Below are 27,230 nucleotides of genomic sequence, written 5' to 3' on the forward strand. Positions count from 1 at the left end.
TCCTTGGCTAGATTCGCAGCCGAGCCTGTCCACCTTAGATCTGACAACAACCCCGCTGAAAGACGAGGGTTGTAAGCTTGGCCCCCGCACTTGGCTCTACTTCAACCCCAGGCAATACATAGAAGAGAAGACGGGGCTCCAAGTTCAATAAATCCTGCTTAGTTCCAGTCGCTCACTGTTTGCCTTGTAGTCATAGTCTTTAATATCATCCTCGATTCTCAGTGTTTAGAAAATGGCCTCATTAGGGTCAACCGAAGGAACGGTCCAGTTCCGCCATTCGTCTCTGCCTGGAGGCTCTGCTGAGACTTGGTATCGAATTGTTGGCAACCTCCAGCCCGACAGCACTCCGCTGATTCTTCTTCATGGCGGCCCTGGCATCCCGAGCATCATCTTCTCAGACGTCTTTGACAAATATGCAGCTCAGAGTGGCAACCCCGTGATTGTATATGACCAGGTTGGCTGCGGCAAGAGCACGCATTTCCGACAGACGCGACTGGACACATCGCTTTGGACTCCCAAGTTGTTTGTGGATGAGCTGGAAAACTTGCTTGGAGAACTTGGGGTCACGACTTTTGACTTGTACGGGCATTCATGGGGCGCTCTTCTGGCAGCTCAGGTCGCCTCCACGGACCGCCCGTTTGTGCGACACCTGCGGAGGCTGATCCTGGCAAGCGGACTGTCATGTTCCAGCCAGTGGGAGGTGGCGCAGCGTGCATTGTTGAAGCAGATGCCTCAGTCGGTGCAAGACGCCATCGAGAAGGGAGAGCGTGAAAGGGACTACCAGTCTGCGGCGTACCAGGAGGCGATTAATGCGTACTACCAGCAATTCGTGTGCAGGACGTCTCCGTGGCCGGAAGCATTGAATAATGCATTCGCTGAGGCGGGTAAGGACGACACGGTCTATTTCACAATGTGGGGACCATCAGAAGTTACAGTAACTGGCGGCTTAAAAGGTAAGTTAACATATATGAGCAGAGAGGGAATTCTGTTGTGTCTTCTTTATTAACTTGAAGTAGACTATGACTTGCGGCCCCAGCTTCACAAGATCAAGGTTCCTACTCTTCTTATCAATGGCGAGTACGATGAAGCTACAGATGAGGTGATGAGGCCGTTTTTCACAAATATTGAAAAGGTCAAGTGGGTTGTAATGAGCAATGTTGCGCATGTCGCTTATTTGGAGCAGCCTGAGAAATACATCTCAATCGTGGCTGATTTTCTCACTTAGAGCGCTATAAAGCTGTTTATATAAGTATGTATATACAATTGTTATAAGTTAGAGTAAAAGATCTCTTGCTTTGTAACAATTCATTGCAAGTGATTTCTCTCATGGATGTCTACCACTCCAGTATTTCTTAATAAACTCCACAACCTTGGTTGTTTTGATATCCGGAAATTCCGCATTCAAAGATTCTCCCTCAGGAACGTCCAGATGGCCAGAAACAATTGCCATCCCTATACCGGCAAACATGGCGAGCACAAGCGGATAAGCATCAAATTCCGGCGTGCTATAAAGCGCAGCATGAGCCTTGTTTCCTGGAATCGGCGTCACCTCGCCACCTTTCAGCTTCTCAACCGAATCGTACGCAACGCGGAACTTGACCCCTCGAGCTTTTTCTGCTGCTCGCAGGATCTCGTGGAGAGAGGCTTTATCGCCAATGATCCAAGAATGCTCTTTCCATGTGCCTATCTTCATGGAGATTGCGCGGCTGACGAATTTGGCTACGTCGGTTGTGTGTGTCCATACCACTTGGTCGTCACCGCTGCCAGGGATGGTTGCTTGGCAAGCTTCAATATCGACAAATGGCACTTCGGATGGCATCGTCGTAGGGGCCCATGGCTGTCCAAAATAATCCATAAAGTAGCCATTGTGAAAAAGCGTCCATTCAAGATTTGGGTGCCTGCGCAACTCCTTTACAATGTTTCGCTGAAAAGCCAGCATTGGCATGAAGCGTTGGTATCTGCCAGGGTTAAGTTAGCCATCTTTGGTGTGCGTGCAAAATGATGATAAATATAGCTGTAGCCTACTCTTCATCTCTTTCATAGTCGATCAAATATTCGCTTGGGGCGAATCTCTTGACGGACTCCGACTTGTCGCATGCTCTGATCAGTCTTACTTGGGCATCAAAAGCTTCGGAGCTGGCTGGTGATATTGTCGACAGAACAACTTCGATTTTGTGCTTGTCCAAGACATTCTGAATCTCATCTTGGTCATCATAGGAGATGACGATGATTTTCACGGCTTGAAGGTGATCGAATACTGATGTCGCCTGATGAATGGTTAGCGATTTATGAGGGGTAGTACTATCATGAGGATGTGGCTCACCTTTCGCGTAAAGACGAAAACTTGATGCTCTTGCGAATCAACCAGCCCCTGGACAATTGCCCGACCAACGTGTCCAGTTCCTCCTGTGACAGCGACGTGTACCATTGTAACGTTATATAAAACTGAGAAAGCGTTTTGAACAAATTGCCAAGAAAATTTAACGGAGAAGGAGGATATTTACTTTAATGGAACTGGTTCTGGCTATAGAGCGGGGAAGTCATCCCGCACCTTCATTGTACAGCGGGCGTCGAAAACCTCGCACGAGCCGCTAATGGATGTAACAGATCTACTATGGCCTTTTATATCCCCCTAACGTTCGCTATTATAGGAGAAATGTAAGATTTTAGGCGGTAAATGAGGTGAAAGCGATCGCATATTGTAGCTCGAAACCAGCCCTAACAGGTTGTAATCGAAAAGAGAGTAATCTGCGACTAGTTAAGTAGTTTTTGAACCTAGAACTTCAGATTGCTCTTCCATTCTCGAAATCTGCTTTTATATATTGGGGAGAGTAACATATAGTTTGTTGCCGCTAAAAAAAAAAAAAAAAGTGGTTAGTAGTAAATCTAGCATCCCAGCAATCAAGAGAATAGTAATGGGAGAAAGCAGAGGTGGAGAAAAGGTAGGTGTAAGATAGAGAAGTAGAGAAGTATAGGGATAAAGAGGCATTGAACAAAGGGAATGATAAGATTCTCAAATGAGTGAACCAAAACAAAAAAAAATTACAATTCCCCTACTCATTTCTCGTAACAATGATAGAAGATTTTATCTAAGCTCGACTAACCAAAGTAGTAGTATTCGTGTGATTCTGCGAATTTCCTTTGCTAACATATCTGGACCCTAGCTATGATCGAGTATCACGAATAATTTGCTTGTACCAAAAGTGTATCGACTAACACGCCACCAGGGAAAGTGGCAATCGATTGACTCGATGAGCTGTTCAGCTCGATTGTCAAGATTGAAGTTTATCTATCGAGATCCAGTAAACTTCAACTTTTCTAGAACTCGGAGCTTTCGGCACGCTGGTGGATAACTTTGGATGCCGCCAGTCAGTATTTGGTGTTAGAATCAACTGGTATGGCCAAAGGCTATCCGGCTGCAGACTATTTCAGGGCATAGCACGAAATAGGCATATCGGAAAATCAATCCATATGCTCTCTTTCTTGAAAGGAGATAATGCTGTAATTTCCTAAAAGAAAGGACGCATTGCTTTATTAACATGATAGACATCCATTTACTGGTGCATGCACTTAGTGGTATGGCTGAATTACATCATAATGGAAAGGGCGAGACATAAAGTGGAAGATATTGTGATCTTAGCCAAGTTGAATACACCTCGGCTATAGCTTCTGTTCATGCTCCGAGAGTATGAGAATTAATTGATTCATAGAACTTGCTAACTGAGTAAACTTCATGCTCAGAGGTCCAAAACCTGCCTTTGCGATGGCTATGGCGGCATCTCGGAGGCTCGGACAATATCGAAAGCTCTGGCATTTTTGCTGGTATTTTAGCGCCCGAGAGCGACCCGGCAGAGCAACACGGCAGAGCGACACGCCTAATCATAGCACGGAACCTCGGCGCAGCGCCACAGCATCATGCCATCAGGAGGTTTTCTGGAAATTCCATCACGATATTCACACCCAAGGACCTTGAGAGAAGCGAAGCAAGCGATGCAAGCGAAGGGAGAAATTGACATGACGTTACCTGGGAGTTCCGGGCCGAACAACAGCTCGGCGAGCTTCAAGTATATACGAAGAGATGGGAGTATATATTGGCCTCTTTGGCCGTTATCAGGAACACAATTCATATAGCCATAGCATTCAAACAACTCTCAACATCTGTGAGATTTCACTCAACTATAAACACTGCCCAGTCACAGCAAACTTGTTCAAAAAGCATCAGTTCGAAGCAGATATAATATCTATACTTTCTACTCAAAACTTCGTCATGCCTGCTGCTACTGATGCCCAGTTTCAAGAAGCTATCATACCTTCAACTGCTCTAAAGCCTGAAGCTTCAGATCCCGAACCTCCTCATCTGAGCTTTCGCTCCTTCGTCGAAGCCCTCCGCCAGGACAAAGACCTTGTGGATATCAACGAGCCTATCAATCCGGATCTGGAGGCTGCAGCAATCACTCGCCTCGTTTGCGAAACCGACGACAAGGCCCCTCTATTCAACAATGTTATTGGAGCCAAGGATGGCCTCTGGCGAATCCTAGGAGCGCCAAATTCTCTGCGCAGCTCTCCCAAGGAGAGATTTGGCCGTCTTGCACGACACTTGGCCCTACCTCCTACTGCCTCTGCCAAGGAGATTTTCGACAAGATGCTCTCTGCTCACAGCATCCCTCCTATTGAGCCAGTTATTGTGCCCACCGGACCTATCAAGGAGAACTCTATTGAAGGGGATGATATCGATCTGGAGGCTCTTCCAGTGCCTATGCTCCATCAGTCAGATGGCGGCAAATACATCCAGACTTATGGAATGCACGTCATTCAGTCCCCTGACGGTAGCTGGACCAACTGGTCAATTGCCCGGGCCATGGTAAATGGAAAGAGGACAATGGCCGGCCTTGTTATCAAACCCCAGCATATTCGGAGAATCCAAGATCAATGGCGCGCGGTTGGTCAAGAGGAGATACCCTGGGCACTCGCCTTTGGTGTCCCTCCTACCGCCATCATGGTCTCGTCGATGCCTATCCCTGATGGAGTCAGTGAAGCCGGATACGTGGGAGCTATCGCTGGCGAGCCCATCAAGTTGGTCAAGTGCGACACCAACAACCTCTATGTTCCGGCCAATTCGGAGATCGTTCTCGAGGGCACTCTTTCTACGACCAAGATGGCGCCTGAAGGACCCTTTGGAGAGATGCACGGCTATGTTTTCCCAGGAGATAGCCACCCAGGACCTGTGTACACAGTCAACAAGATTACGTACCGCAACAATGCCATCATGCCCATAAGTGCTTGCGGCCGTCTGACGGATGAGACTGTAAGTTTTTTCAAACCATCTGCAGCTATCAAGGCTTGGAAATTGACCTATTACGTCTAGCAAACTATGATTGGATCCCTTGCGGCTGCGGAGATCCGCCAGCTCTGCCAGGGGGCCGGCCTTCCCATCACCGATGCTTTCGCTCCCTTCACCGGCCAAGCCACCTGGGTCGCCCTCAAGGTCGACACCGAGCGCCTCCGAGCTATGAAGACCAATGGTAGAGCCTTTGCCAAACAGGTCGGCGATGTTGTCTTTGCCCAGAAGCCCGGCTATACCATCCACCGTCTCATTCTCGTCGGCGATGACATTGACGTCTATGATGACAAAGATGTCATGTGGGCCTTTACAACTCGTTGCCGCCCTGGCACAGATGAGGTGTTCTTCGAGGACGTCCTTGGATTCCAGCTTATTCCGTACATGAGCCACGGTAATGCGGATGCTTCCAAGGGCGGCAAGGTTGTTAGCGACGCTCTCCTTACTGCAGAGTATACCACTGGCAAGGACTGGGAGGCTGCTGACTTTAAGAGCTCTTATCCCAAGAACATTCAGGATAAGGTTGTCAGGAACTGGGAGAGACTGGGCTTTAAGAAGCTGGAATAAGCCATGGATAATGACTTGTTCGACCTATAATTAGATTATGAACTATAGATTGTAGACTAGGGACAAAAGAGTATAGAGAAAAGGGTTCAGGGGAAATATCATAATTTAAAATTTTACTCATCTATAAGTATTTTCTGGTATGCTTTCTTTCTCAACATTACTACCGGACAGCTCGAACTTAGGTTAAATTTTGGTTGAGTGAGCAAAATTCATGAAGATGATTTAGCCTTATAACCATTTTCACCCACTTTTACGCGTCCAAGAATTCTTCTAATGTGTACTCTTATAGTGATAGCTATCCATAGTAGGGTATATCCTGCTATGGCCATATTGCCGTCCCCTGATTAGCTCTAACACACTCCTCCGTAAATCAATAATAGTTATTATAAAGACGTTGTACATAGCGTTGGCCGAAAACGCAAGGATGTAACCTGCAGTGCATCGCCGGCTCGTGATATCTCTTTTCAGTGGCCAATCAGCCGTACAGCAAAATATCCAAGAAGGGGAGGATTAATCCATGCTGACTCCACCACCACTGCAACATACCCATTCAAGATAAATAATCTCGTTTGTTTTCTCATGAGGTACTGCAGCAGCTGTATAAGTCCTGACATGCGCCGCGGAACCACGCGGCGCATGTCAGGACTTACTAATAGTAAGCACAATTTAGCAACTCATCAAGAATAATGTCCCAATAGCCACTGAGCTCTCATCCACATCCACGCTTGAGAGAATATCAGCTCGCATAGCTGCTTTGCACCAAGCAGCGATTATTCTATCTCTAGCATCTTACCGATGATAAACTACATACGGAATTGCTTAGCTCAAATGTAGCCAGCACTTTTCCGTTTCCCCGAGCATTCGCAGCATGTAACATGCCACTTCTGATGACAAGTATAATGTATGATGCGCTCCTAGATATTACTAAGTACTGTAGGAATAATAATAAAAAAAGACTAACACGACTTTAGACAGCATATCGCATCTCTTATTCAAGTAGTCGAGACTTAGAATTGCGAGCGTCTGTTTAATTTTGCTTCCTGATACTAAAGTCTCTATGGTAGCTACTTTACCCAGGGCCTGCTTTTTGCTGATATAGGACAATAACAAGGTTAATTAAATGGATGTACACACATAGATGCAGAAGTAGCCTGCTTTATGGGTTACCCGTTGGCTACTAAAATTGGAACCAACGGGTCACGTAATGCACTACAGACCAACCCTTAGGCAGTCTTACATAGAATTACAAAGTGAATTCTTTGTTTCCTAGCTTGCATATTGGTTTAATAAGTAGCTTCAATATTAGTAAAGTGCATCCTTGTGTATATTTCATTCGCGTAGCTAGAGGATTTCTCTTTGTATTACCTATTGAAAGCTAATTGACTATTAAATACCATTTCTAGTTGATAACCAGGGATATCCGCTAATTAATTTGACAAAGGAATGTCATACGTATTACTCAGCTGTTTCCCTTGCATTGTAACGATCCTTTATACCGTTAAGCCAAACAGGGCAAAAGGTTAAACAAATAATCGCAATTGTAGCAATTACTGTAACGCAACCAGATGCTTATGAAGGATTCAGCTGGTGCAAGGGACCAGGTTGTAACATGCATGCAAAAAGTCGTCAGCACTGCTGCAGCAAAATATCTCGAACTAAGTAGTATACCATATGAATTTATTACCTAATGGCGTTCATGAGATATTTATATTACTAACGCTTTACTTCACCAAATATAATGTACATCAAGGCAAGATTACACTGTGATCCAGGCCGAAATTTTCTTGAACAGTATCAATCTACTATTGTAGTTTCCCTTTACAACGTTAGTATTCATGTATAATTAGGTGAAATAACTTCGATACAAAATACTATAAAGTAGAATCATTCAACTTTGATCGGTAAAGGCGTAGCTATATACAGTTTCTATAAATCTTGATGTATTCTCCCTCAACTCGCTGCCTAATTTGAAAGCTTGAACCCCACATATCCGGTATCTGATATATCTTTAATGAAGCGTTGGTAGGTGTGGAAGCCACCAAGCCAAGAATGAACAGGCACATTTGATCCTTCAACAAAGTCACCGGTGATGAAAGACTTGACAGTTTTAATCAAACTGCCGTCTTCTATCTCGAGGCATTTCTTCAGCCAGTCTTTCTTGGCTTGTTCTTCGGCCTCGATAAGGATAGTCTTGTTGTCGCCGTTGTCTTTCTTCTTGGCTTCTGCCTTCGCAATTAGTCCCGCGATGAAGTTGCCCTGAGCCTCAATCACAGGAGGGATATTGGCAATTGGTGACTGAGGACCGATGGAGAAGAACATGTTGGGGAATCCGACTTCGCTAAGCCCGAGGTAAGAAGTTGAGCCGTTAGCCCAGGTCTCCTTCAGAGTACCGTGCGTGCCAGTTGGGTTGATTCGTTTAAGGCTGCCGTCCATAGCTTCATAACCAGTTGCCAGAATGATGACGTCCAGATCCCACTGCTTCTCAGTGGTTAAGATACCCCTTTCATTAACTTCAACGAGGGGTGTATATTGATAATTAACAATGTCAACATGCTTCTTGGCAAAAGTCTCATAATATCCAGACATAGTGACAGGGCGCTTGACATAGAGTTCAGTAGGCGTTAGCTTCTTACGCTTATCAGGGTCAGAGATATACTGGGCAATTTTCTTCTCGAAAAATTTGCACAGCTCTCGGTTGGCCTCTTCGTTTGTAACAATGTCCCCGAAAGGTCCATACATAAATGCGACGCCATTTGTTCCGTTCCAGAGTTCCTCCCAGATACGCTCGCGCTCCTCTGCGCTGACACTCATAGTCGGAGTACTCTTGAATACTATGTTCTGTCCAATAGGATGATTGTCGACTGTCTCCCAGATCTTATCCCAGTTTTGATTGACCCGTTCTCTTTCCTCAGCTGAGATGGGTCCATTATTGTGAGGCACCACATGCTGTGACGACCGCTGGAATGAAACTAGATGTGAAACTTCGTCTGCGATATTGACCAAGAGCTGAGCTCCAGATGATCCTGTGCCTATAACACCAACTTTCTTGCCCTTGAGATCACGATACTCAGGCCAGTCACTGAGAAGGTTAACTCAGCCATAGTATTCTGGTTCAAGTTAATATTCAATGAATTTAACTTACCCTGTGTGGTAAACAGGCCCAGCAAATTTCTCAAGGCCTTGTATTTGGGGATAATTAGGCGTATGTAAATGCCCAGTAGCCAATATAAGGTACGTGGTCTTATAAGTCTCGCCAGTAGAGTTAAATGTAACAGTCCATGTAGATGTAGCAGCATCAAAGGAGGCTGCTTTTAGCTCAGCACTTAACTGAATGTGCTGCCCTAAGTCATGACTCTCGATAAAATGTTTTAGGTACTGTAGGTTCTCTTTCTGAGTTAGGTAGCGTGTTGACCATGGGTATGTATTTAGCAGCTCTTCGTCAGCCCTGTACCTATATATTTCACTGGTAGTATCAGTGGTAGCACCGGGATACTGATTCCAGTACCATGTGCCACCAACCTCTGGAGCCTTATCGAAGGCCTTTACAGAGAGGCCGAGTTGCTTGAGTTTAAAGAGATTATAAACACCCCCAAAACCGCAGCCAACGATAATGGCATCAAATGTGTTAGACATAACGAATAATGAATAACGATTTTCTATGTGAACTTAGGATATCATAAAGGAGGACCGTTGGCATTGTTGAGAAGAGACACTAGTGGGAAGGCTGGAATATATACTGGCCCTCCTCGCAGCAGCTCATCTCACCTTACAGAGATCCTGCCCCACAAGCCGAGGCTTCCCTCTTAAATACCTGAGTAGTTGTGGCTGACTTGCTCAATCTCAACAAAGCCAATACTCGCCTTAAGATCTCACGGACCCCAGATAACTCCTAGAGAGCGCAATTGTCCAGACGGAAACCCCCAGAGACCCACCCACCCCCCTGAACGGTAACTCCTCTCAGCACTGTCATACGATGACAGAGGAATCATGGCAATCATAATGATTATGTATTGAAATCAGTGCAATCCTATACCAGACTCGGAAATATCAGTAATTGTGGCTCAAATGCCGATGGGCACCCCCTGCTGCACAATACGACTTGGCTTAGTCCAAAGAGCACTATTCCCATCGGGGAAATATCAACGCTTAATTCATGCTCCCCGAACGGCTAGATCCGTGATTATTAGCCTTCATCAGCCTTCAGAAGGGGCTCTGAGGGTAAGCTGTCAACCGTTAGCCAGATCCGGAGTTTTCGGAAACCCGTTACACCCCTTAGCCGATAAGATAGAAGGAGGAATGTAAGCCCTTTATCGGCCATCTTACACCGGCTTCTCTCATGGGATATCCGACTACTAGGTATACATGGACAACGGTCCGGACCGTGAGATTTAAGCTAATGGTCTAATTCCGATGTACAGTGGGATGCAGTGATTTTTCAATCCTTGTCAGGCAGAAAGTGTAAACTAGTCTGTTTAAATAGGTAGATATATTACGCTGTTTTACAGCACACTGCTATAATATAGTGAACTAGCAGCTAAGCTATGGTGAGTAAAGCGCTATAGTATAGTAACTAGATTTATTCTAAAAACAGCAAGCAGCTGCCCTCCTATTGTAGTTAAACTAAAATTATAGTATTGCGATATAACTTTTTAAAAGCCTGACAAGGATCAATAAAAAAAATTACTGCATCCCACTGTAAGCAATAAGTCCACTAGTAAACCTACCTACTTGTTGGTTCCACTTTTAGTGAGCGAAGGAACAAATGGATTTATACACAGGAATGCGCTATTCACTATGCAAAATTATAAGCTAATCTTGCAAAAGAAAAATATACTTTAAATAAATATAATTAAAAATTAATATAATATTATTTTATATTTTATTATTTTATATAGCCGGTTAGATTAAGGTTAGTAATTATATTAGAGTTAATAGTTAGTGATAGTAGTATATATCTTAGGGTTAAGTTAGGGTGGCTAGGTTAGTGTATCTTAACCCCTATCCTTTTTAGGATAATTTTGGAGGATGATTACACCAGGATGGATAGCGCATCCCTAGTCATACCAAGTAATCTAAGACATTGCTGTCTACTGTACCTAAGGCTGCTGATTATACTCATTGAAAATGAACACTCCTCAATAACTTGGTTAGTTTTGAAGCTATTTGCAAGCTATCATACTAGAGGATATTAGTTTTCTACATTTCCCTTCCATTCAGCTAGATTGTCTTTATATTGTAGTTGTTACTGATTTTCCATTGGCTAATAACTAGTCAAGGCATTTCATTGACCACATCATAAGTTACTGCATTAGAGTATTAGGTTCCTACTTGGCATCTTGTGACAGCAACCTAGTGTAGCTGCAAAGTGTATTGTAAACCCGAAAAATCGCTCAAGGAGCTAGTGATGGGTATTATTATATGCAAGGGGGAGGGTTAAATACTATACTGAATCCCTGTAACTATCCCGTATTATTAGAACCCAGCTAGCTGGAAAAAAAAAAGGTACTAATAACTTCGTAACTTATTTGTAAACAGAAGCTTTTATAGACTTATAAAGGAATAAACCAAAATAAATAGCCATAAGCAGTAAGTATAATAAATTACAAACCGCGAATATTATAAAATGGGTTTGATAGTCAAAAGTACTGTTATAGTGGGAAGCACTATCTTACGATTCCTTTACCTTCTTTGTTAATAATGTGTTACTCTACTATCAATTGGTCTGCAATAAGTATGGCGCTTATATTCGCTATTCTAAACAAAACACTGCTTGGATTAAAATCTTTGTCAGTATAAATAGGGAGCTGTGACCTATGCTCACTTGAATTTTAGGGTACAGCATTGGGCTTGCAACTTTCTCACTCTTTAACTGGTCAAGGGTAGATATTGAGAAATATTTATTGACAGCCTGCGTTTGCAAAGCTTTTCTGTACATTTCTCTTTAATGCTGCTTAAGTGCTCTTCTTGTAGTTGTACGATTCGCTCTATATAACATATCACTCAGCTATACTTGCTAGCGTCGGGCTTTGCGGAGAAATATCTGCTCAGTGCTGATATACGACATAACGCTTAACTCTGATGTGAAAGGCTGGGAGTATCTCAGTATAAGCCAGCTTCTACTTGTATACAGTTAGGCGTGGCAAGCCTTGCGCACGGTATCGACAAAACCACGCTGAAAAGCGAATGTACATGATTTCTCGATTCGTGCTGAGGAAAGTTCTATTAGTACTCTATTGGTACACAAAGAGGCAGATAAAGCATTGAGTATCAAAAGTATTTTTTCGCTGACGCCATTTAACACTTCAAGGCTGCTTTGCCATCCAGCGCCAAAGCAGTATCTATTCAATGCCAGCTGCTTTCAGAAGTTCCACTATGAAACCAAATGGGGTGGTTTTAAATAAGCAACTACTCTTTTGAGGTCAAGGCGGCGTTGAAATGCCATTAATCCTTATTGTTATAGCATTTTATGACTTGAATCGTCATACCTTGCAACGTCGAATGATGCCTGTTTGTTTTGGTAATGTTTCCAATCAGGATCGAGCCTCGTTCAATTGTATGTACGTACAAAGTACACATACGCGCTTACTTCAAACCCCTCATTGGCTGCGTAGTTTTTGAGGCAATCTATAATGGATTCGCCGTCTGCTATAATTGACAATCTAAAAAATTGGGTTAAAGGGATTACACACTAGCCTTGGAATCAATGCTTAGCTGACACCGAAAATACATGAAAAGTTTAAAGAACAAGCTGAAGATACCTGAGTACCATCAAGTCAATCTCGCATGCGGCCACTTCATTGGCCTACGCTGTATCCCAGCCCTGTCCGAAGTGCATTCCCGTAAAGTCATGTAGTTGCCCTCTGCAGTATTCTCTATTGCTTAATCGCCGTCCATAATTGGCTCTATTGATTTCAGCCGTAAATGTGGAATATCTTATGGGTAACATTTAATCTGGAACTGGGCAGCTCACCTATCTATCAGTGTCGCACATCGTGGCCATGGCAGAAAACGCAAGGCTGTGGCTTGCATTGTATCGCCGACTTATCTCTTTTCGGCGGCCAGTCAGCCATAGAATAGTCCAGGTAGGGTGGTATCCATGCTAACTCCGCCGCCACCGCGGCGGCTCCTCACGAGCTGAACAATCGCTAGATTCATTTTCTCGGGAAGTTACCGCTATTATAAGAAGGCTTGCAAACTGTGTGGTATCACGACGCAAGCCAGGATTATCCATCACCGAAACAAATTTTAACAAGGCATGAAGTAAGAAAATGACGGCTAGGCTCCTATTAAGGCTGTGACAGATACGAACTCTCAAGAAGGCCGTCGATAGAGATCAACGTAGTAACAAGGGCCATTTCATACCGAGCTATTAGTACTCTATCTCAAGTGACTTTGTCAATATGTAGTACTAGTCGTGTTTGTTGCACGTATCGTGCATGCATTGAACCTGGCTAAAACCAGCTTGGACTGAAGGCAACCAACACCCTTTCCTATGCCTGAGTATTCGCAGCATGCACAAAGCCTTTTTTTTGTACGACACGGTTCTAGTAAGAATATGGCTATTCGCAATTTAGGCACCGCATCTTGTCTCTCATGCAATAAGTTGATACCCGAGGCTGAGAGTCTGTACAATGCTATTATCAACATTCACATATGCTTCGTAGCTACCCAAGTCGTGTCTCTGCCGCTAGTATGCGATTAAATGTGTCGAAGATCAGCCCCGAAACGACTCTGTATAGTATTGGGGAGGCGGCTCCTATTTTCTTCACTTAGGTGTTAGTTTGTCGATGACTCGATAGTAGCTCTCAAGGCCGCTATGCTGCCATGCCTCTCTGTTCCCGTAGATAATTTTCTCTTCCTACAAAAGGAACAAAGGTCTGCATCGACGTCTGCTTTGACCATTTCGTCATCATAATTTTGACCCTTGTTTTCAGCCAACATCGATGATACGTCTCGGTGAAAGCATGCAAAACAAATGCACTAGTAGCTAAATTTAGACAGGGATTCATGTATATTACATGGTGGGAATCTTGTTATTCAGCTCTATGTTGTGCACACAGTCCACATAATCCTCAAAATGTTGTACGGTGATTATACAAGGCAGTCTAGACAAAGGATTCATTTCATATTGCTTGAATAATAGAACCATTTGCCTTACATATGCGTATGAGTTGTCGGCAACGCTACTATTCAGCCTATGATGAGCTATCACTCGGTTCAATATGTGGACAGTGGCTGTAAATCGTCGCCTCACCGAAGCCTCCCTTTATTGGACAAAATAATCTGGGAATGGTTACACCAAAACAAAATCCCGCGCATCCAATTTATGTCTATAAAACATATAATAGTCCTTTCTGTACTCAGTAACAATGCCCAAAATAAATACACTTATACCTGCTCTCCGACGCTTATACTCGTATCGACTATATATAACACGCATTATTGTAGAATCAACATTATCTTATTTCATCTCAATATCTTGATTCAGTCATTACATCATCCGCCATGGCCGAGGCGAGCTCTTTGAGGAATGCACGCGGTGTTCGAATTCTCGCTCCACCAAGCTTGACCAGTTGTATCGACATCGTTGATAGAACTACCGCGCCATGTCACAACGACAGGCCAATGCGTGGAGCTATAATTTCGTTTGATTTCACATACTCTTCAAATCTATTCTTTGTCCAGAAAGAATCCGCTCCCAAATTCAATTTAAATTTTACGATTCAAATTGAAGAAGAATATCATGTACCCATTGAGATACAAGCTGTGGAAGCCAACCACTTTAACCTTGAGAACAACATGGCAGAACTACTAAATGACTCAAAAAAATTCCCTACACTCAAATTCGAGCCTCCGAAAGGTGGTGCAGTCGAGGCCCAAATGTGCCCGCCCATTAATTATGGCAACTGGGGCGACAATTATGTCAGGTTCATGGTACTTTCAAACGTTTATCCATCAAACATCAACGTATCGGTATCGTTGTCTACTATAGATGGAACTCACCAGCTTCGGCGCGCTTTTACCGGTGCCAGTCGCCCCTATACGGCATCATCTCCCAACGAGAAAAAGCTTCGCGAACTCTTATGTTGGACAGCAGGGCTAGGATATATCGAATTGTTTAAAGCATATCTCGATCAATTACCACTTGGAATTGAGATGGAGGATGCATTTGGCATGACTCCGTTTTCGTGGGCAGCACGAAATGGCTGGGCTCCAGTAGTCCGACTGGCACTGCAACAAACTGGTTCCATTTGCGCCAGGAGAAGAACTACTAGGGGACCCGCCCCTCTCGAAGCTGCAGCACGCAGTAAAGATGAAATCATTTTTATATTATTTCTTAAGTGGCTCAAATATCTCGAAAATCCAATAGCAATAGCTGCGACAACTGAGTCGGACGAAATTCCTGAAGTCGTTCCCGACCTCAATGACGACGATATTGAACGAGAGATTCAATCAGCGGTCCGCAATGAGCAAACAGTAACAATCCGCAAATTAGTCGAATACCTCCGCGATAGGCAAGGTGGACAAGCTCAACAAGACAAATGGCTGACCGCGAAGATAGTAAAGGCAGCGGAGGAGGGGGACCTTTATCTTGTTCAGGCTTTGAAATCTTGTGGTGCAGACGTCAACTGCGAAGATGAAAACAAAATGACCCCACTTATGGGCGCAATAACCAAACGAAAAGCCAAGGTTGCTAAGTATCTTATTTTTCAAGGAGCTACGGATAGTCAAAATCATGCATTGCTTACTGCTGTAATGAATAAGCAGCACAGCACGATTCGAGCACTACTCCAGGTCAAAACGCTGATGGAAGGAGAATCAAAGGAGGAATTGACTCGAATTGCAAAAAAAAACAAAGATTCAACTACTCTTATGCTACTTAAACTAGAGAAAGGAACCGAAACGTTGGCAACACACAATGATTTACATCCACACGTCGACAGGCTCTTCCAAGCAACAGTGGCTGATTTCTCAGAAGATCAACCCCCGAAATTTACTGAGCTTAGTGTGCATAAGTTAATGCATAAAGATCAAGATTTCTTCGACTTAACAGACGAGTCTAAGTTTAAATGGTTTCATTTACCTGCAAATAATGTAAGTTGCATCGCTCTTTATAATGGGTTGATTGCTTCAAATCAATTTACTTTTCTTACTGATTGCTCCCTAATAGATGAAGTGGGCTGAGGTAAGTCATGCATATTTTAATAAATAGGACAAAAGCATATTTGCTAATTAACATAACAAAAAGGCTTTAATCAGCAAAATCTACTACCGAGATTCATCGTTAGCTTATAAAGTCCTAGAGCAAAAGCGATGGATGAAGAGACAGCACGAGGGAAAAGATGGTTCCTCACATGCACGTTTCATGATGTCAGCATGCCATGATTTCCAAGAGGCCTTTAAGAGCAAGAAAAGTAAGAACTTACTTTCTAATTTTCTAGATTCTGTTAAATATTTAGCTCATCCATTTTCACAGAGATTGCGTACCAAAATGGAGACAGACATGTGGTTCTTTTCGTTAGTACTGCGATCAACCAAACTCATTGCTACCGATGCATTAACTGACGTAATATGAAAAATAGATGCCCTATCTCTACTGGGACGAGGAAATGGCAATGAAAAGAAGGTCGAACTTTCTTGCTCCATCCTCTCGAAAAGTATCGCCCCCCTCTAGCATCGCGATGCCTTCAACCAAGGACTCTGCAGGAGAGTCGCTCTCTAGCACTGTGATACTTCCCGTCAATGGGTCTCAAGATGCATTACTATCAAACGATAAGACAAAAAACGATAAGTCTACTCTGAAGGAATTGTCTAAAAGAGAATCTTTGCTCTTAGAAAAATATTTGCTGTCTGAAAGTGACTTCAATAAAAGTTCTCGCCACGTCCTCCATGTTCGACGGACTTTGGATCAATCTCTATACCATAATTTAAAAGACACGACGGTTAGAGATGGTGACCAAACTGTTCACCGATATCAAGAGAAATTAAATGAAGGCAAACGACCAGACGAGGTGGGCGAGTTCGCCGTTATTATGGTAGATCAGCTTTGGCTATGGATTCTTCTCGGCCCATCTGGAAAAGCTCAGGCAGTCGTAACATGTTTTCCGTCCAGAGATTGGTTCGACATTCAGAAAGAGCCCGAGTCAAGGTTCGAGAGATTAGACCCACAACGAACCACTGACGTTTTACAGACTACCAAATCCTATATTCAACAAAGACCTAGCGCCGTGAAAACACCTTATGACCTTGCGGGCGTTATTACCAGCAGGTGTTCTAGAGCGCTTTTAGATCACTCGACTGATATGCTTGACTTTGCAGAGGTTTATGAAAACTCCATCAGTGACATTGTTCGTCATATCCTCTATTATACCCTAACCTCATCTGGAAAATGCCTACTGACGCCGTCCAAATTCATTTGGAGTAGATGAATGAAGAAGTTTTGCTCTTCAATACGTTTAATTACCTGATGCAAACTCGTACAAGAGAAATAAGAGTACAGCTAAACGAGAAAGTTGATACAAGAAAGACTGATCCCAGTCCAGCAATTGGTATCGTGGAAGAAATATTGGCTCTGAAACACAGCAAAAAAAGTGTCGGGGAAAAAAAACAGTGCTGTCTAAAATATCGCCAATACACTCGACATACAGAAATTCCAGATGAAAACGAGATTAAAGGACGAGGGATAAAATGTGAAAGCGAGGAGGATCGTGTTACTGGGCTGATTGAAAAGTTGGCTCGGTTTTACGTCCTTGATATATCCAGAGAGGTCGCTCTCCTCAGACAAATCAAAGACATCCAAGATGAATTAGAAATGATGGGGAAAATATTTTCAGATCAAAAAGAAGCTCTCGAAGCCATGAATCGGATTATCCACTCCATGATACAGTCGAAAATGGATCCTGGTAACGATACACAGGCGGGAGCCACGAGCACCAAACGCAACTTACGAGAAGATCTTAATAATCTCGGGCCAGAAGGAGATAATGACGACATAATCCATGACTTTCGAAAGGACTACGAATGGTCAAATACCGTAGGTTCAGACATAACAGACGATTCAAGCAGTTTTGTTGGAGACGAGTATTTATTTGCATACGAGCGTCAAGGGCACCTCGATAAAGAAAGGCAAAAGAGGAAAGATTTCACGAATCAAGCTCAAAGTGAAATATGGAATTTTCGCCATCAGAAAGGCAATCTTCCGCTTCGTACTGTTGATCGATTTGCGGACCAGATCAATAAAATGAATGAGCGAGCAAAGAATACCAATTCGGCGGTGTGTCTTACATTTTCTTTGTCCTTTCTTTTCTTTTTTTTTTTTTTCCTCTTTTTAACAAATTGAAAATGGATACTTTGGTGTTTAGCATGGGCTTGTCCCAATTTTTTGAGATGAAGGAACTACGCTAACAATATATTGTCAATAGCTGACTACTCTCGTTGACTTAAAGCAGAAACAGAGTAACATGATCGACACTCGAACGGCACGGCTTCAGGCCGAACAATCCCACAAAATGGCAATGGAATCTGAAAAGCAAGGTAGAATGCTTATGGTATTTACAATTGTTACAATTGTCTTCGTGAGTTTGCAATATCCCTTTCAACAAGAATTCATTATCACATTCTAACTTGGAATGTCTCATAGCTGCCCTTGTCTTTCATCGCTGCCTTCTTCGCTATTCCCGTTAAAGAGTTCAGCAATAACATCTTAACATTGGACTTTGTGTCGAGAATTACTTGTAAGTACTATAAAACTTTAATAATAAAGCTATAGTCCTTTTTTTCTTTTGTCCTTCTCTCTCTTTATTTGACTTTATACATCAATATACTTGTATGTAGAATGTGTTGGAGATAAAAAAAAAACTGACCATAACTTACGTCTACTAGTCCCAGTATCCGCAGCTACATCGATTTTGTTCATTGTAATTGGATTTGCAGCTTCTAAATGGGACTGGGTCAGAGATAGAATTGACGAACGCACGCCTGTTCAAACGCCGAGAACAAGTCTTCTGGAAGTGTAAAGCAAGGGGGGAAAAAATGCTTTAAATGAAGCAGCTTCGGCAGAATTATGACATAGGAATATGTTAGGCATATCTATAAATGCATAAATACAATAATACGAAATACAACCATTAATAAAAATGTTTATGCCGAATTATGAATGAACAACTCGATGCTAATGCGATACACGCATTTCCTCATTATCAGACTAAAAGAAAGAGAGACTAAACAAAGCTTCCATATCTTAATATCGCATAAAGCCCCCAGCTTCCCTCCGTATCTGCCAAATGAACGAAGGATCAACGACTTGGATAGGCAGTTTTGGATATAAATGGCATCTCCATGGGATCTAATAGCCTCCTCAACATGCTCTTTCCGTGTATCAAGCCTACAAGATGGAAGTGTTGATGCAACATTCTGCTATGATTCAAGTATATAAAGGCTCATATCTAAGTTTTATGTCCCACTCCATGTGTTAGATGGATAGTCTCCCCATCCACGCAATATATAAATATACTGGCATGCTCCTTTCCGCCATTCCAAAGCACAAGCATTCGCATCTTAGGCATTTGCCGTACAAGATCCCCGACCAGACAAAGCAAAGCTTCGATCTCGCCGCGCTTTTCATAGTCAGTGTGTAGGAACTCCGATGTGAGCGACATGGACTACAACTCTGGCCAGATCCATGTCGATTGGCATATTCGCAATATCTCCTCAGCGGTGACCATGGAAGAAACGACAAGGTGATGTAACTATAAGCTGCCTGGAGCGAGTGAGAGCGAGGGAAAGTGAGAGAGGAGATGGATGAGAGTCATAATATACTAGAGCATCCACATCTTTAGACTGACTTTGGGAGACTTCTCTTTTACCTTGAGCCTCAAAATGATGATGCGCCGGCATGATATCACATAATAGACTACACAGTTACACTTGTTCAATCTCATGTAATTCCGGCTAGGGGAAAAACAGCTTAAACTAGCTATCAGTTTCTAAAGTAAAGTGAAATAGACGATGCGTCCATCATACTGTTTGTCCAATTCAGTCATTTACTTCTTCTTTGCAGAAACCTTCATGGAGGTGAATGCCTCTCACGAGTCATGAATGCCGAATAACTCTTCAACAGGTCTTTTCAATACTGAAAAATGCTAGTCATCTACCATATCAAAAGAGATATATATATATATATATATATAAAAAGCTATCCACGTAGACTGGCAGGCAAAAAAAAATACATGTTTTTCTTTTAATCTACCCCCCTACTCCTTGAACTCCACCAACCATGAATGATGCCAAGCAAAGGAACCCAAAAAAGAAAAAGAAAAAAAAAAAAAAAGAGGTATCTACTCCGTACATATGACTCTTAATAACCGACTTGAATGCCGAGAGAAATAAAATGCTTTCCCCTCTCCCCTTTTCTCCAATAAATAGCAAGAGCACCCTCTGTCGCGCTTACAGATACAAGCTCTGGGCAGCTACGATATCTCTCCTGATCTTTCCTAAGCTCTCCTCAAACTTCTTCGTCAGATCGTCATTGCCCATAACCTTTGCGGCCTGGGCCATTTGTCGCAGAAGCTCCTCGAGACGGCGGAAGATACGAATAAACGAACCCTCGTAGACGTTTGCCATTTTGCTAGAAAAGAAAACATTATTAGTTTACGAATAATCCATAAAAGAAGGAGACTTGACTGAGATATCGTTACTTACCAAATCTCAACAAACGGCCGTCCCTGTGCCCACGCATATATCGTCTCCATAAGCTGCCACTTCAAGCTCTGGGCGTATTGGTCCTCGTTAACATCCAGCTTAGACTCCTGGCTAACCTTGGCAATCAGTCGAGCCTTGGCCTGGATCTCGCGGTAAGGCTTCTGCAGCTCTTCCTTTAATGCTTGGGTCTCAATCTTCTCGTCGAATACGAAGCAGCTAAGAACAGCGGCAATCGTCTCAGGAGTCATCTCGTTGAAGAATCGATCAAAGAGAAGCTCCGACAAGAGCAGTTCGTGGCCTTCGGTGGAAGAAATCTCGCAGGCAACACGAGCCTTGAGCTGAACGACCTCGGCATCGTTAATGAATCCGAGACGGCGCAGGACACGCTTTCTGGATTTGAGCTCATCCAGCTGTGCAATGCTATGGGCCTTTGCAATCTCCTTCTTCTTCTCCTTGATCTTTTCCAATATCTGAACCTTGACGTGGTACTGATCCCACAATGAAGGAAGCATAGGAGACATGTGAAGTGGGTTAGTTACAAGTCTGGACTCGAGGACCTCAATTTTTCGGAGAAGCTGCTTGAAAGATTCATCTGAGATATCCATGTTTTCAAGTGGATCTAAGATGGGCACGCCATCTGGGAATCGGCGCTGTACTTCGCTCAAGGCCTTTGCGGAGTCTTTGCGATCGTCATCGGACTTCAGGCCATCCTTTGGCATGAAGATTCGGATCTGGCTGATGGCTTTGATGCATGTAAGGAGGCACGGCACGACTGCGAACATGCCATCATCGTTGGTGGATGGCTTCAGGCCGGGTGGCATTTCACCAGATGGCTGGCCAGGAATAATTTCCGCACTTGACTTGGAAATGTAGAGAAGGACTTCGATAATGTGGGATTCTTGGGGCGGGTAATCAGGCTCGCCAAGCTTGGGAGCTCGTCGCTGGTATTGATCAGTGATAACACCCCAGCCAAAGTCGAGTCCGCCACCAATCTTCTCCACCGACTCCTTAGGGTTGTGGATCTGCACAAGGCGGCCAGGCTGTAAGAAGGGTAGGCAGTAGTTCGGGTGTTGAATGACAGCTCGCATATCCTTTGTGTATGTGTTCAGCTGTTGTCTGATTGTATAATAATCCTTCACTGTGGCCTCATCTGGTATTGTCAGGGCATCCCTCTCCTGCTGCAGCTCCATCAGGTCCTTCTCGAGGCTTGGAACGCTGGCAGCGTTCTGGAATTGATGGAAACATCTCTCCAGCATAAACTCAGGAGAGATGGCTTCAATTCTGAGAAGGTTGAGAATCATGTTGTAGCCCAGGTAGAATGCAGAGTTAAGTCTGTCCTGCTGGCCAGTAACGATCTGCTTAGCCACATCTGGCTCAAGCTTGTCGTCAATCATCATGATAACAACACCTCGGGCATCAAGACCACGACGACCAGCACGTCCAGCCATCTGAACATACTCCGATGACGTGATTGGTCGGATATTTACGCCATCCCATTTCGTAACTTGAGTAAAGACAACTGTTTTGGCAGGCATGTTGAGACCGATGGAGAAGGTCTCGGTTGCGAACAAAACTTTAATCAGGGACTCCTGGAATAAAATCTCGATTGTCTCCTTGAGAATCGGCAGCAGACCAGAGTGATGGACACCAACACCCTTCTGCAGCAGAGGCAGCAGGTTCTGGATCTGTGGCAGTTCTCGGTCTTGTTCTGACAAACTCTCAATAGCACTCTGGAAGACCTTGTTCACCATGGCCTTTTCTGAGTCATCGTTGAAGTTGAGGTTGGAAATCTTGACTGCCATGTTTTCAACCTCCCGTTTGGAGAAATTGAAGACGATGACAGGGTTAAAATTCCTCTTAATCGTCATTCGGATGATCTTGTTGATGTCGGAGCCTTCGTCAGCACCGCCCTTGTTGGTTTTCTTGTTCTTTCCTTTTCCTTTCATCTTGGCGGTGAAATCAGCAGGGTCAGAGCCCTTCTTCTCTTCAACTTCGGCCATAACAAGGTTGAAATTCTCCTCGTTGAAGTAACCCTTCTCATCCACCACCATTCTGGCGCCTTTTCCCCCAGCAGGGTAAAAGTAGTTTTGTAGCGGAGTAGGTCTGAAATCGGTGTAAACGACGTGGCAGGCCTGGTGGTGGATCTTGGCAATCCATTCCGCAAACTGGAAAGCGTTTGGAATGGTGGCAGAAAGAAAAACGTATCGGACCTTGTCGGGAAGCATGATGATTGTCTCTTCCCAAACCACACCTCGAGTTTTGTCTCGCATGTAGTGGATTTCGTCAAACACAACCCAAGCAACTTCGCGCATAATCTCAGAACCGCGATACAACATTGATCGCAAAATCTCGGTGGTCATGACCAAGCAACTTGCCGTGGGGTTGATTGTAACATCACCAGTCATCAATCCAACATCTCCAAAAATGGCCTCAAAGTCTCTGTATTTCTGGTTACTCAAGGCCTTAATCGGACTGGTGTAAATGACTCTCTGGTTGCGCTTGAGACACTGTGCGACCGCGTATTCTGCCACCACCGTCTTTCCCGCACTGGTGTGTGCCGACACCAGAACACTTTCATCGCGCTCGATCGATGCAACAGACAAGCTCTGGAAAGGATCCAGCTTGAAAGGATATGTTCTCGCGGGCTCTTCGGGCGACTTGTGCTCTGAAAGAGGGATGTATTCGTAGTTGAGATCAGGTGGAAGAGCCACCTGATGCTGAATATTGTGTGACAGAACGAGCGACGCATCCTGTGAAACAAATGTTGAGGCGCCCGCTACTTCTCTTGACTCTGCCGTCTGGAAATTGTCCGTCATGACCGGCCCAGCCTCTTCGGCCTTCTTGCGTCGCTTCTTGTCCTGCTTATCGGGCGCATCTGAGTCCTCCTCGCCCTCAGACTCCTCGTCTCGAGAAGCCTCGGCAGCGTCAGCCATACCGACGTCTGCATCGTCGTTTGTCGCATCCGCATCCGCATCCGCGTTGCCATTCATCGCTTCGTCGGCCTTGCGCTTCTTGCTCTGGGCTCTGCTACGGCTCTTCTGAGGCGTTCTTTCATCTTCGCTGTCGCTTGGGGCCTCCGCCTTGCCGTCGAAAACATTAAACATGTCATCCATCTTGCCGAATCTGTATCTTAATTGCAGCTATGAATAAGCGGAAGGGTATGCTGAAATTGGGAGAGAAAAAAATGGTATGCTTAAAAAAAAAGGTGTCAATCGATTCTGGGCGAATGTGGAGCCAGTTCCTGCAACTTTTGCGTGTCTAAAATCGCAATGGAAAGCTCTTGACAATAATTCAAAATTCCAGGTTGATGACAGTATGAGAATATCAAATCAACCACATTAGCCAGCCAAATTAGCTAGACATTGAAGTAAAATTCCACTTGGAAGGTGTAGATCCTCCAAACGGTACCAAGACGCAAAGATTGTTTGACGAAATATTTCCCTGAAAAGAAGTGGATTAGAGTGGCAGAAAAGAAAATCACCTTGCTTCTGGGAGAAGGCGGTGAGGCGCATCGAGATCCACGGGTACTTTGCGCACACCGTCTGTCTCGGCGCAATTCAAGTACCTTTGCAATAATTCTCCGTACCAGCACTTTAGCCATTGCATTACATAAGCCCATGCTTAAAAGCTACAGCTGCACGTGACTCGCAAGCGGCGTTTTGACCTCAATCGAACGATATTGATTCGGGAAGCTTATACTGTGAAGAACCATCTCAACTCGCCTCAACTCGCCCACGTCTCACCAATCTCGACGTCCCGCAAAGGTCAGCCTCATCCCAGGCACACAGACATTGCTTCTTCAGCCCACAGACAACTAATTGGCCCTCGTTACAGATGATCGCCCGCGCTGCCACCCGCACCACCTCCATGGTCGCCCGCCGAGGCTTCCACACCACCCGCCCTCGCATGTCCTCTCCCTACCACTACCCCGAGGGCCCCTACTCCAACCTGCCCTTCAACCCTCGCAGCAAGTACTTCGGCGCCGGCTACTGGACCTTCATGACCGTTGGCTTCTTTGCTCCCTTCGGCATTGCTGGTGAGTCGAGAGCTACCCCACCATGCGTCGCGGTTTTCGGCTATGCGATGCGGCTAACAGGCAATTTCAGTCTACCAGACCTACAAGACTCAGTAAATTGCTGGATCGATTCGAAATATCGTTGTGGGTTGGATGCTAGGCGTCGTGCTGTACGGGTAGCGAGTTGTTGGAATGGAGTAAATAGCTCGAATAGACGTGAGGCCAATTGCAGTCACATATGTAAAATATCTTTTGTGCCAAATCTACTTTGCGACCAGACCTCTCTTGGGACTACAAATTTGGTTGATACTAATCATGTCATAAATCGTCTTTTTATACCACAATAGGGTTTGTCTATATGTTTGCCTTGTATGTATGCCATCTAAAAGTACAACTACATGAATGCTTATATACAATCACATCGCTAGAAGCCCCCTCATAACCATGACGCATCCTTCTTACGTCGCTGCAGCTGGAGCCCATCATTCCGAGTAGACCTGAGGTCTCTGTCATGGAGAATATTCTCAAAGAGTGCCTGCATGAATTGGTGACGGTCCGGCTGGATATCCCACCTTTGAGACATGGACTCAAACGTCTGGATGAGTGCCTCGTTGGAGCAGCACTTTTTTACCGCCCGCAGAGCCCAAATAACTACCCAGCGGTCTATACGAAACTCCTTTGCGTAATCATCGTGAGCCTGATAAAATGCTGCCAGTATACCCTCTAGGCGCTGCTCTGACCAGTCCGAGCCGGCAAATCCTCCATGTGCGTAAAACCCTTTGAATAGGGCCAGGAAAATGGTAGGATGGATGGATATTTTCAGATGCTTCATCTCATCCAGGTATTGAGCAACTTTTTGGAGATTGCCCACTCTGATAGCATAGTGATCCACCAGCAACTTGTACGTGTGCGAATCTGGTGTCAAGCGCACATTTGTCTGAAAAGATTTCTTCAGCTCTGGATGTTTCTTTCCCACTCGTGTAAACATCATAAGAACTTTGGTGACAACCTTGTTCATCATATAGTCCTTTTGAGGGATCTCAGACGCCATATGGTGATCATTTCTCATCCGCTGATATGTCTCTTCGGCGGCTGACTCTTCACCACATCTGAGAAGGCCTGAGATGACGCAATTGAGAACGACGGTATCAATCATCTCGCCAGATTCGACCATCTCCCGGTATGCAGCTCGAATCCCACCAGAGTCAAGCTTCAATCCAAAGTAATGGATGAGACTGACATGGTGAAAACGATTAAACTCAACTCCTCTAGTCTCCATCTCCTTGTATATCATATCAGCCAGCGTGAAATTCCCTGCCTTGGCGGCAACATCAAATAGAACGTTAAACGTCACGTCGTTTCCCATGATTTTGGCTTCCCTTTCCATTTCTTTCCAAATTCTCAGCGCAGATTCCATCTCCTGCGTCGTGACCCTGGCAGTATACTTGGTCGCAAAGGCTAGAGCGTAATTCCACTGCGAGCGGCGAAGAGTAAGCCCTGCATTCTTAACATCCGCAACCAAAGCGAAATAACGCAACATGGACTCCATGTCACGCTTCTGAGGCGTTCCCATCACTCTCAAAAGTCTATTCCGCCATTGCCACGTGAGACACAGCATGCGTGGCTCGGGAAGCTCCGAGTATAATTTGTGTATCCCATCCAGAGAGTAGCGATTCGGATGCCGCAACCTTTGGCCGATGGCAGTTTGAAGCCGGCCCAATGTTTCTTGCGTCCCATCGTTTGTCATGGCCGTCTCGTCAGAAGAGGGATACTGCACATCGCTCTTCTTCTCAGACACTCTCAGCTTTGGCCCGTCTGGCGCAGCATATCCACGCCGGTATGGATCTTTGTAGAAATCAAAATACTCCTCCACGCTGCCCACGTCGGACTGGTCGACGTACAGCAGCATCTTTCCCTTATCTTGGCCTATGGCGGGAGGCGGTGGCTGCGGCCGCTGTCGTGTGCCTGAGACATCAGATGCGGCGGCTGTCCCGTAGCAGCGAGCGGTGCGTCGTGGGTTCTGCGTCGGTGCGGTGCGGTGCTTTTCGAGGCCTGGCACAAAGGTCGATAGCAGCCATTGCGAGCTCCTCGGACAGGAGAGCGGCCGTGGCTGGCGCCATGTTACCGGCGAAGCTGCCGGTCTTTTTGGAGGAGCACTTCTGCTTTTTCGAGGCTCTTGGCCAGCCACATTGCGGCGCAGACTGGCTGCCACGAAGCCGGCCGATGATCGGGTCGACAGCACCGCACCGCAGAAAGAGCCGTCCACTCGACCGGGGAGTTTCATGAGCGGCTGCTCATGATGCCGCAGCGGTTTTTCGCTTGGGGTTGAAGATTGGGGTTAGCAGGCCGAAAAAAGTATTGGAATCGGGATAATTGCAGGTGGGGCCCAGATGGTGGGATGTGTTGCGAGCTCCAGCCAATGAAAGGGCGGGGCGGCTGGTATGTGCGAATATGGGAAATTTTCATACAGCGTGCCGCATTTATACACAGAGATTCGCTCAATTCAGAGCTAAACGGCAATTGATAGTTATAATGAAGCAAATTATATACAATTATTATTCGTTCAATCAACTGAAACTCATTTTTAGCGCATCTTCTAGTGCATTTTTA

General features: G+C 44.8%; 8 protein-coding genes across 8 annotated transcripts; 4 read left to right on the forward strand and 4 right to left on the reverse strand.

Moving 5' to 3' along the window:
- The first annotated feature begins 79 nt into the window (after window positions 1-79).
- TrAFT101_004808 (uncharacterized protein) lies at window positions 80-1,391 on the forward strand. The gene is made up of 2 exons (XM_024902596.2): window positions 80-953; window positions 1,017-1,391. The coding sequence occupies exons 1-2, from the start codon at window positions 233-235 to the stop codon at window positions 1,223-1,225; spliced, it is 930 nt and encodes a 309-aa protein (XP_024759827.1). The 5' UTR covers window positions 80-232; the 3' UTR covers window positions 1,226-1,391.
- Window positions 1,139-2,613, reverse strand: TrAFT101_004809 (uncharacterized protein). The gene is made up of 3 exons (XM_066127286.1): window positions 2,324-2,613; window positions 2,026-2,267; window positions 1,139-1,958 (listed from the first exon to the last, which is right to left on the reverse strand). The coding sequence occupies exons 1-3, from the start codon at window positions 2,426-2,428 to the stop codon at window positions 1,325-1,327; spliced, it is 981 nt and encodes a 326-aa protein (XP_065983397.1). The 5' UTR covers window positions 2,429-2,613; the 3' UTR covers window positions 1,139-1,324.
- Window positions 2,614-4,267: 1,654 nt separating this feature from the next.
- FDC1_1 (Ferulic acid decarboxylase 1) lies at window positions 4,268-5,905 on the forward strand (the record flags this gene model as incomplete). Its single annotated transcript, XM_024904036.1, has 2 exons — window positions 4,268-5,305; window positions 5,366-5,905. The coding sequence occupies 2 exons, from the start codon at window positions 4,268-4,270 to the stop codon at window positions 5,903-5,905; spliced, it is 1,578 nt and encodes a 525-aa protein (XP_024759825.1).
- A 1,962-nt stretch (window positions 5,906-7,867) lies between these two features.
- TrAFT101_004811 (uncharacterized protein) lies at window positions 7,868-9,538 on the reverse strand (the record flags this gene model as incomplete). The annotated part of the gene is made up of 2 exons (XM_024900305.1): window positions 7,868-8,984; window positions 9,048-9,538. The coding sequence occupies 2 exons, from the start codon at window positions 9,536-9,538 to the stop codon at window positions 7,868-7,870; spliced, it is 1,608 nt and encodes a 535-aa protein (XP_024759824.1).
- Window positions 9,539-14,410: 4,872 nt separating this feature from the next.
- On the forward strand, window positions 14,411-18,921 carry TrAFT101_004812 (uncharacterized protein; the record flags this gene model as incomplete). The annotated part of the gene is made up of 9 exons (XM_066127287.1): window positions 14,411-16,000; window positions 16,077-16,091; window positions 16,155-16,320; window positions 16,383-16,423; window positions 16,489-17,253; window positions 17,331-18,179; window positions 18,328-18,480; window positions 18,546-18,639; window positions 18,788-18,921. 9 exons carry the CDS (start codon window positions 14,411-14,413, stop codon window positions 18,919-18,921), a joined length of 3,807 nt encoding a protein of 1,268 aa, XP_065983398.1.
- A 1,177-nt stretch (window positions 18,922-20,098) lies between these two features.
- On the reverse strand, window positions 20,099-24,002 carry TrAFT101_004813 (uncharacterized protein). The gene is made up of 2 exons (XM_024900376.2): window positions 20,606-24,002; window positions 20,099-20,531 (listed from the first exon to the last, which is right to left on the reverse strand). The coding sequence occupies exons 1-2, from the start codon at window positions 23,716-23,718 to the stop codon at window positions 20,351-20,353; spliced, it is 3,294 nt and encodes a 1,097-aa protein (XP_024759822.2). The 5' UTR covers window positions 23,719-24,002; the 3' UTR covers window positions 20,099-20,350.
- A 276-nt stretch (window positions 24,003-24,278) lies between these two features.
- Window positions 24,279-24,960, forward strand: TrAFT101_004814 (uncharacterized protein). The gene is made up of 3 exons (XM_024908303.2): window positions 24,279-24,369; window positions 24,440-24,641; window positions 24,712-24,960. Exons 2-3 carry the CDS (start codon window positions 24,440-24,442, stop codon window positions 24,735-24,737), a joined length of 228 nt encoding a protein of 75 aa, XP_024759821.2. The 5' UTR covers window positions 24,279-24,369; the 3' UTR covers window positions 24,738-24,960.
- On the reverse strand, window positions 24,930-26,958 carry TrAFT101_004815 (uncharacterized protein). The gene has a single exon (XM_024900408.2). The coding sequence runs from the start codon at window positions 26,902-26,904 to the stop codon at window positions 25,057-25,059; it is 1,848 nt and encodes a 615-aa protein (XP_024759820.2). The 5' UTR covers window positions 26,905-26,958; the 3' UTR covers window positions 24,930-25,056.
- Between the last annotated feature and the right edge of the window lie 272 nt (window positions 26,959-27,230).

This window comes from Trichoderma asperellum, chromosome 3 (genome assembly GCF_020647865.1).
Source record: "Trichoderma asperellum chromosome 3, complete sequence".
NCBI classification, from domain to species: Eukaryota; Fungi; Ascomycota; class Sordariomycetes; order Hypocreales; family Hypocreaceae; genus Trichoderma; species Trichoderma asperellum.

What these genes read in the sequence shown, in the direction of transcription:
- TrAFT101_004809 (XM_066127286.1), bottom strand. Translation starts at nt 2,428, where the DNA reads ATGGTACACGTCGCTGTCACAGGAGGAACTGGACACGTTGGTCGGGCA. An exon ending in TTTTCGTCTTTACGCGAAAG is followed by an intron (nt 2,268 to 2,323) that starts GTGAGCCACATC and finishes ACCATTCATCAG; the next exon opens with GCGACATCAGTATTCGATCA. An exon ending in GACTATGAAAGAGATGAAGA is followed by an intron (nt 1,959 to 2,025) that starts GTAGGCTACAGC and finishes TAACCCTGGCAG; the next exon opens with ATACCAACGCTTCATGCCAA.
- TrAFT101_004814 (XM_024908303.2), top strand. Translation starts at nt 24,440, where the DNA reads ATGATCGCCCGCGCTGCCACCCGCACCACCTCCATGGTCGCCCGCCGA. An exon ending in TGCTCCCTTCGGCATTGCTG is followed by an intron (nt 24,642 to 24,711) that starts GTGAGTCGAGAG and finishes AGGCAATTTCAG; the next exon opens with TCTACCAGACCTACAAGACT.
- TrAFT101_004813 (XM_024900376.2), bottom strand. Translation starts at nt 23,718, where the DNA reads ATGGATGACATGTTTAATGTTTTCGACGGCAAGGCGGAGGCCCCAAGC. An exon ending in CGGCCGTTTGTTGAGATTTG is followed by an intron (nt 20,532 to 20,605) that starts GTAAGTAACGAT and finishes TTTCTTTTCTAG; the next exon opens with CAAAATGGCAAACGTCTACG.
- TrAFT101_004815 (XM_024900408.2), bottom strand. Translation starts at nt 26,904, where the DNA reads ATGAAACTCCCCGGTCGAGTGGACGGCTCTTTCTGCGGTGCGGTGCTG.
- TrAFT101_004808 (XM_024902596.2), top strand. Translation starts at nt 233, where the DNA reads ATGGCCTCATTAGGGTCAACCGAAGGAACGGTCCAGTTCCGCCATTCG. An exon ending in AGTAACTGGCGGCTTAAAAG is followed by an intron (nt 954 to 1,016) that starts GTAAGTTAACAT and finishes AACTTGAAGTAG; the next exon opens with ACTATGACTTGCGGCCCCAG.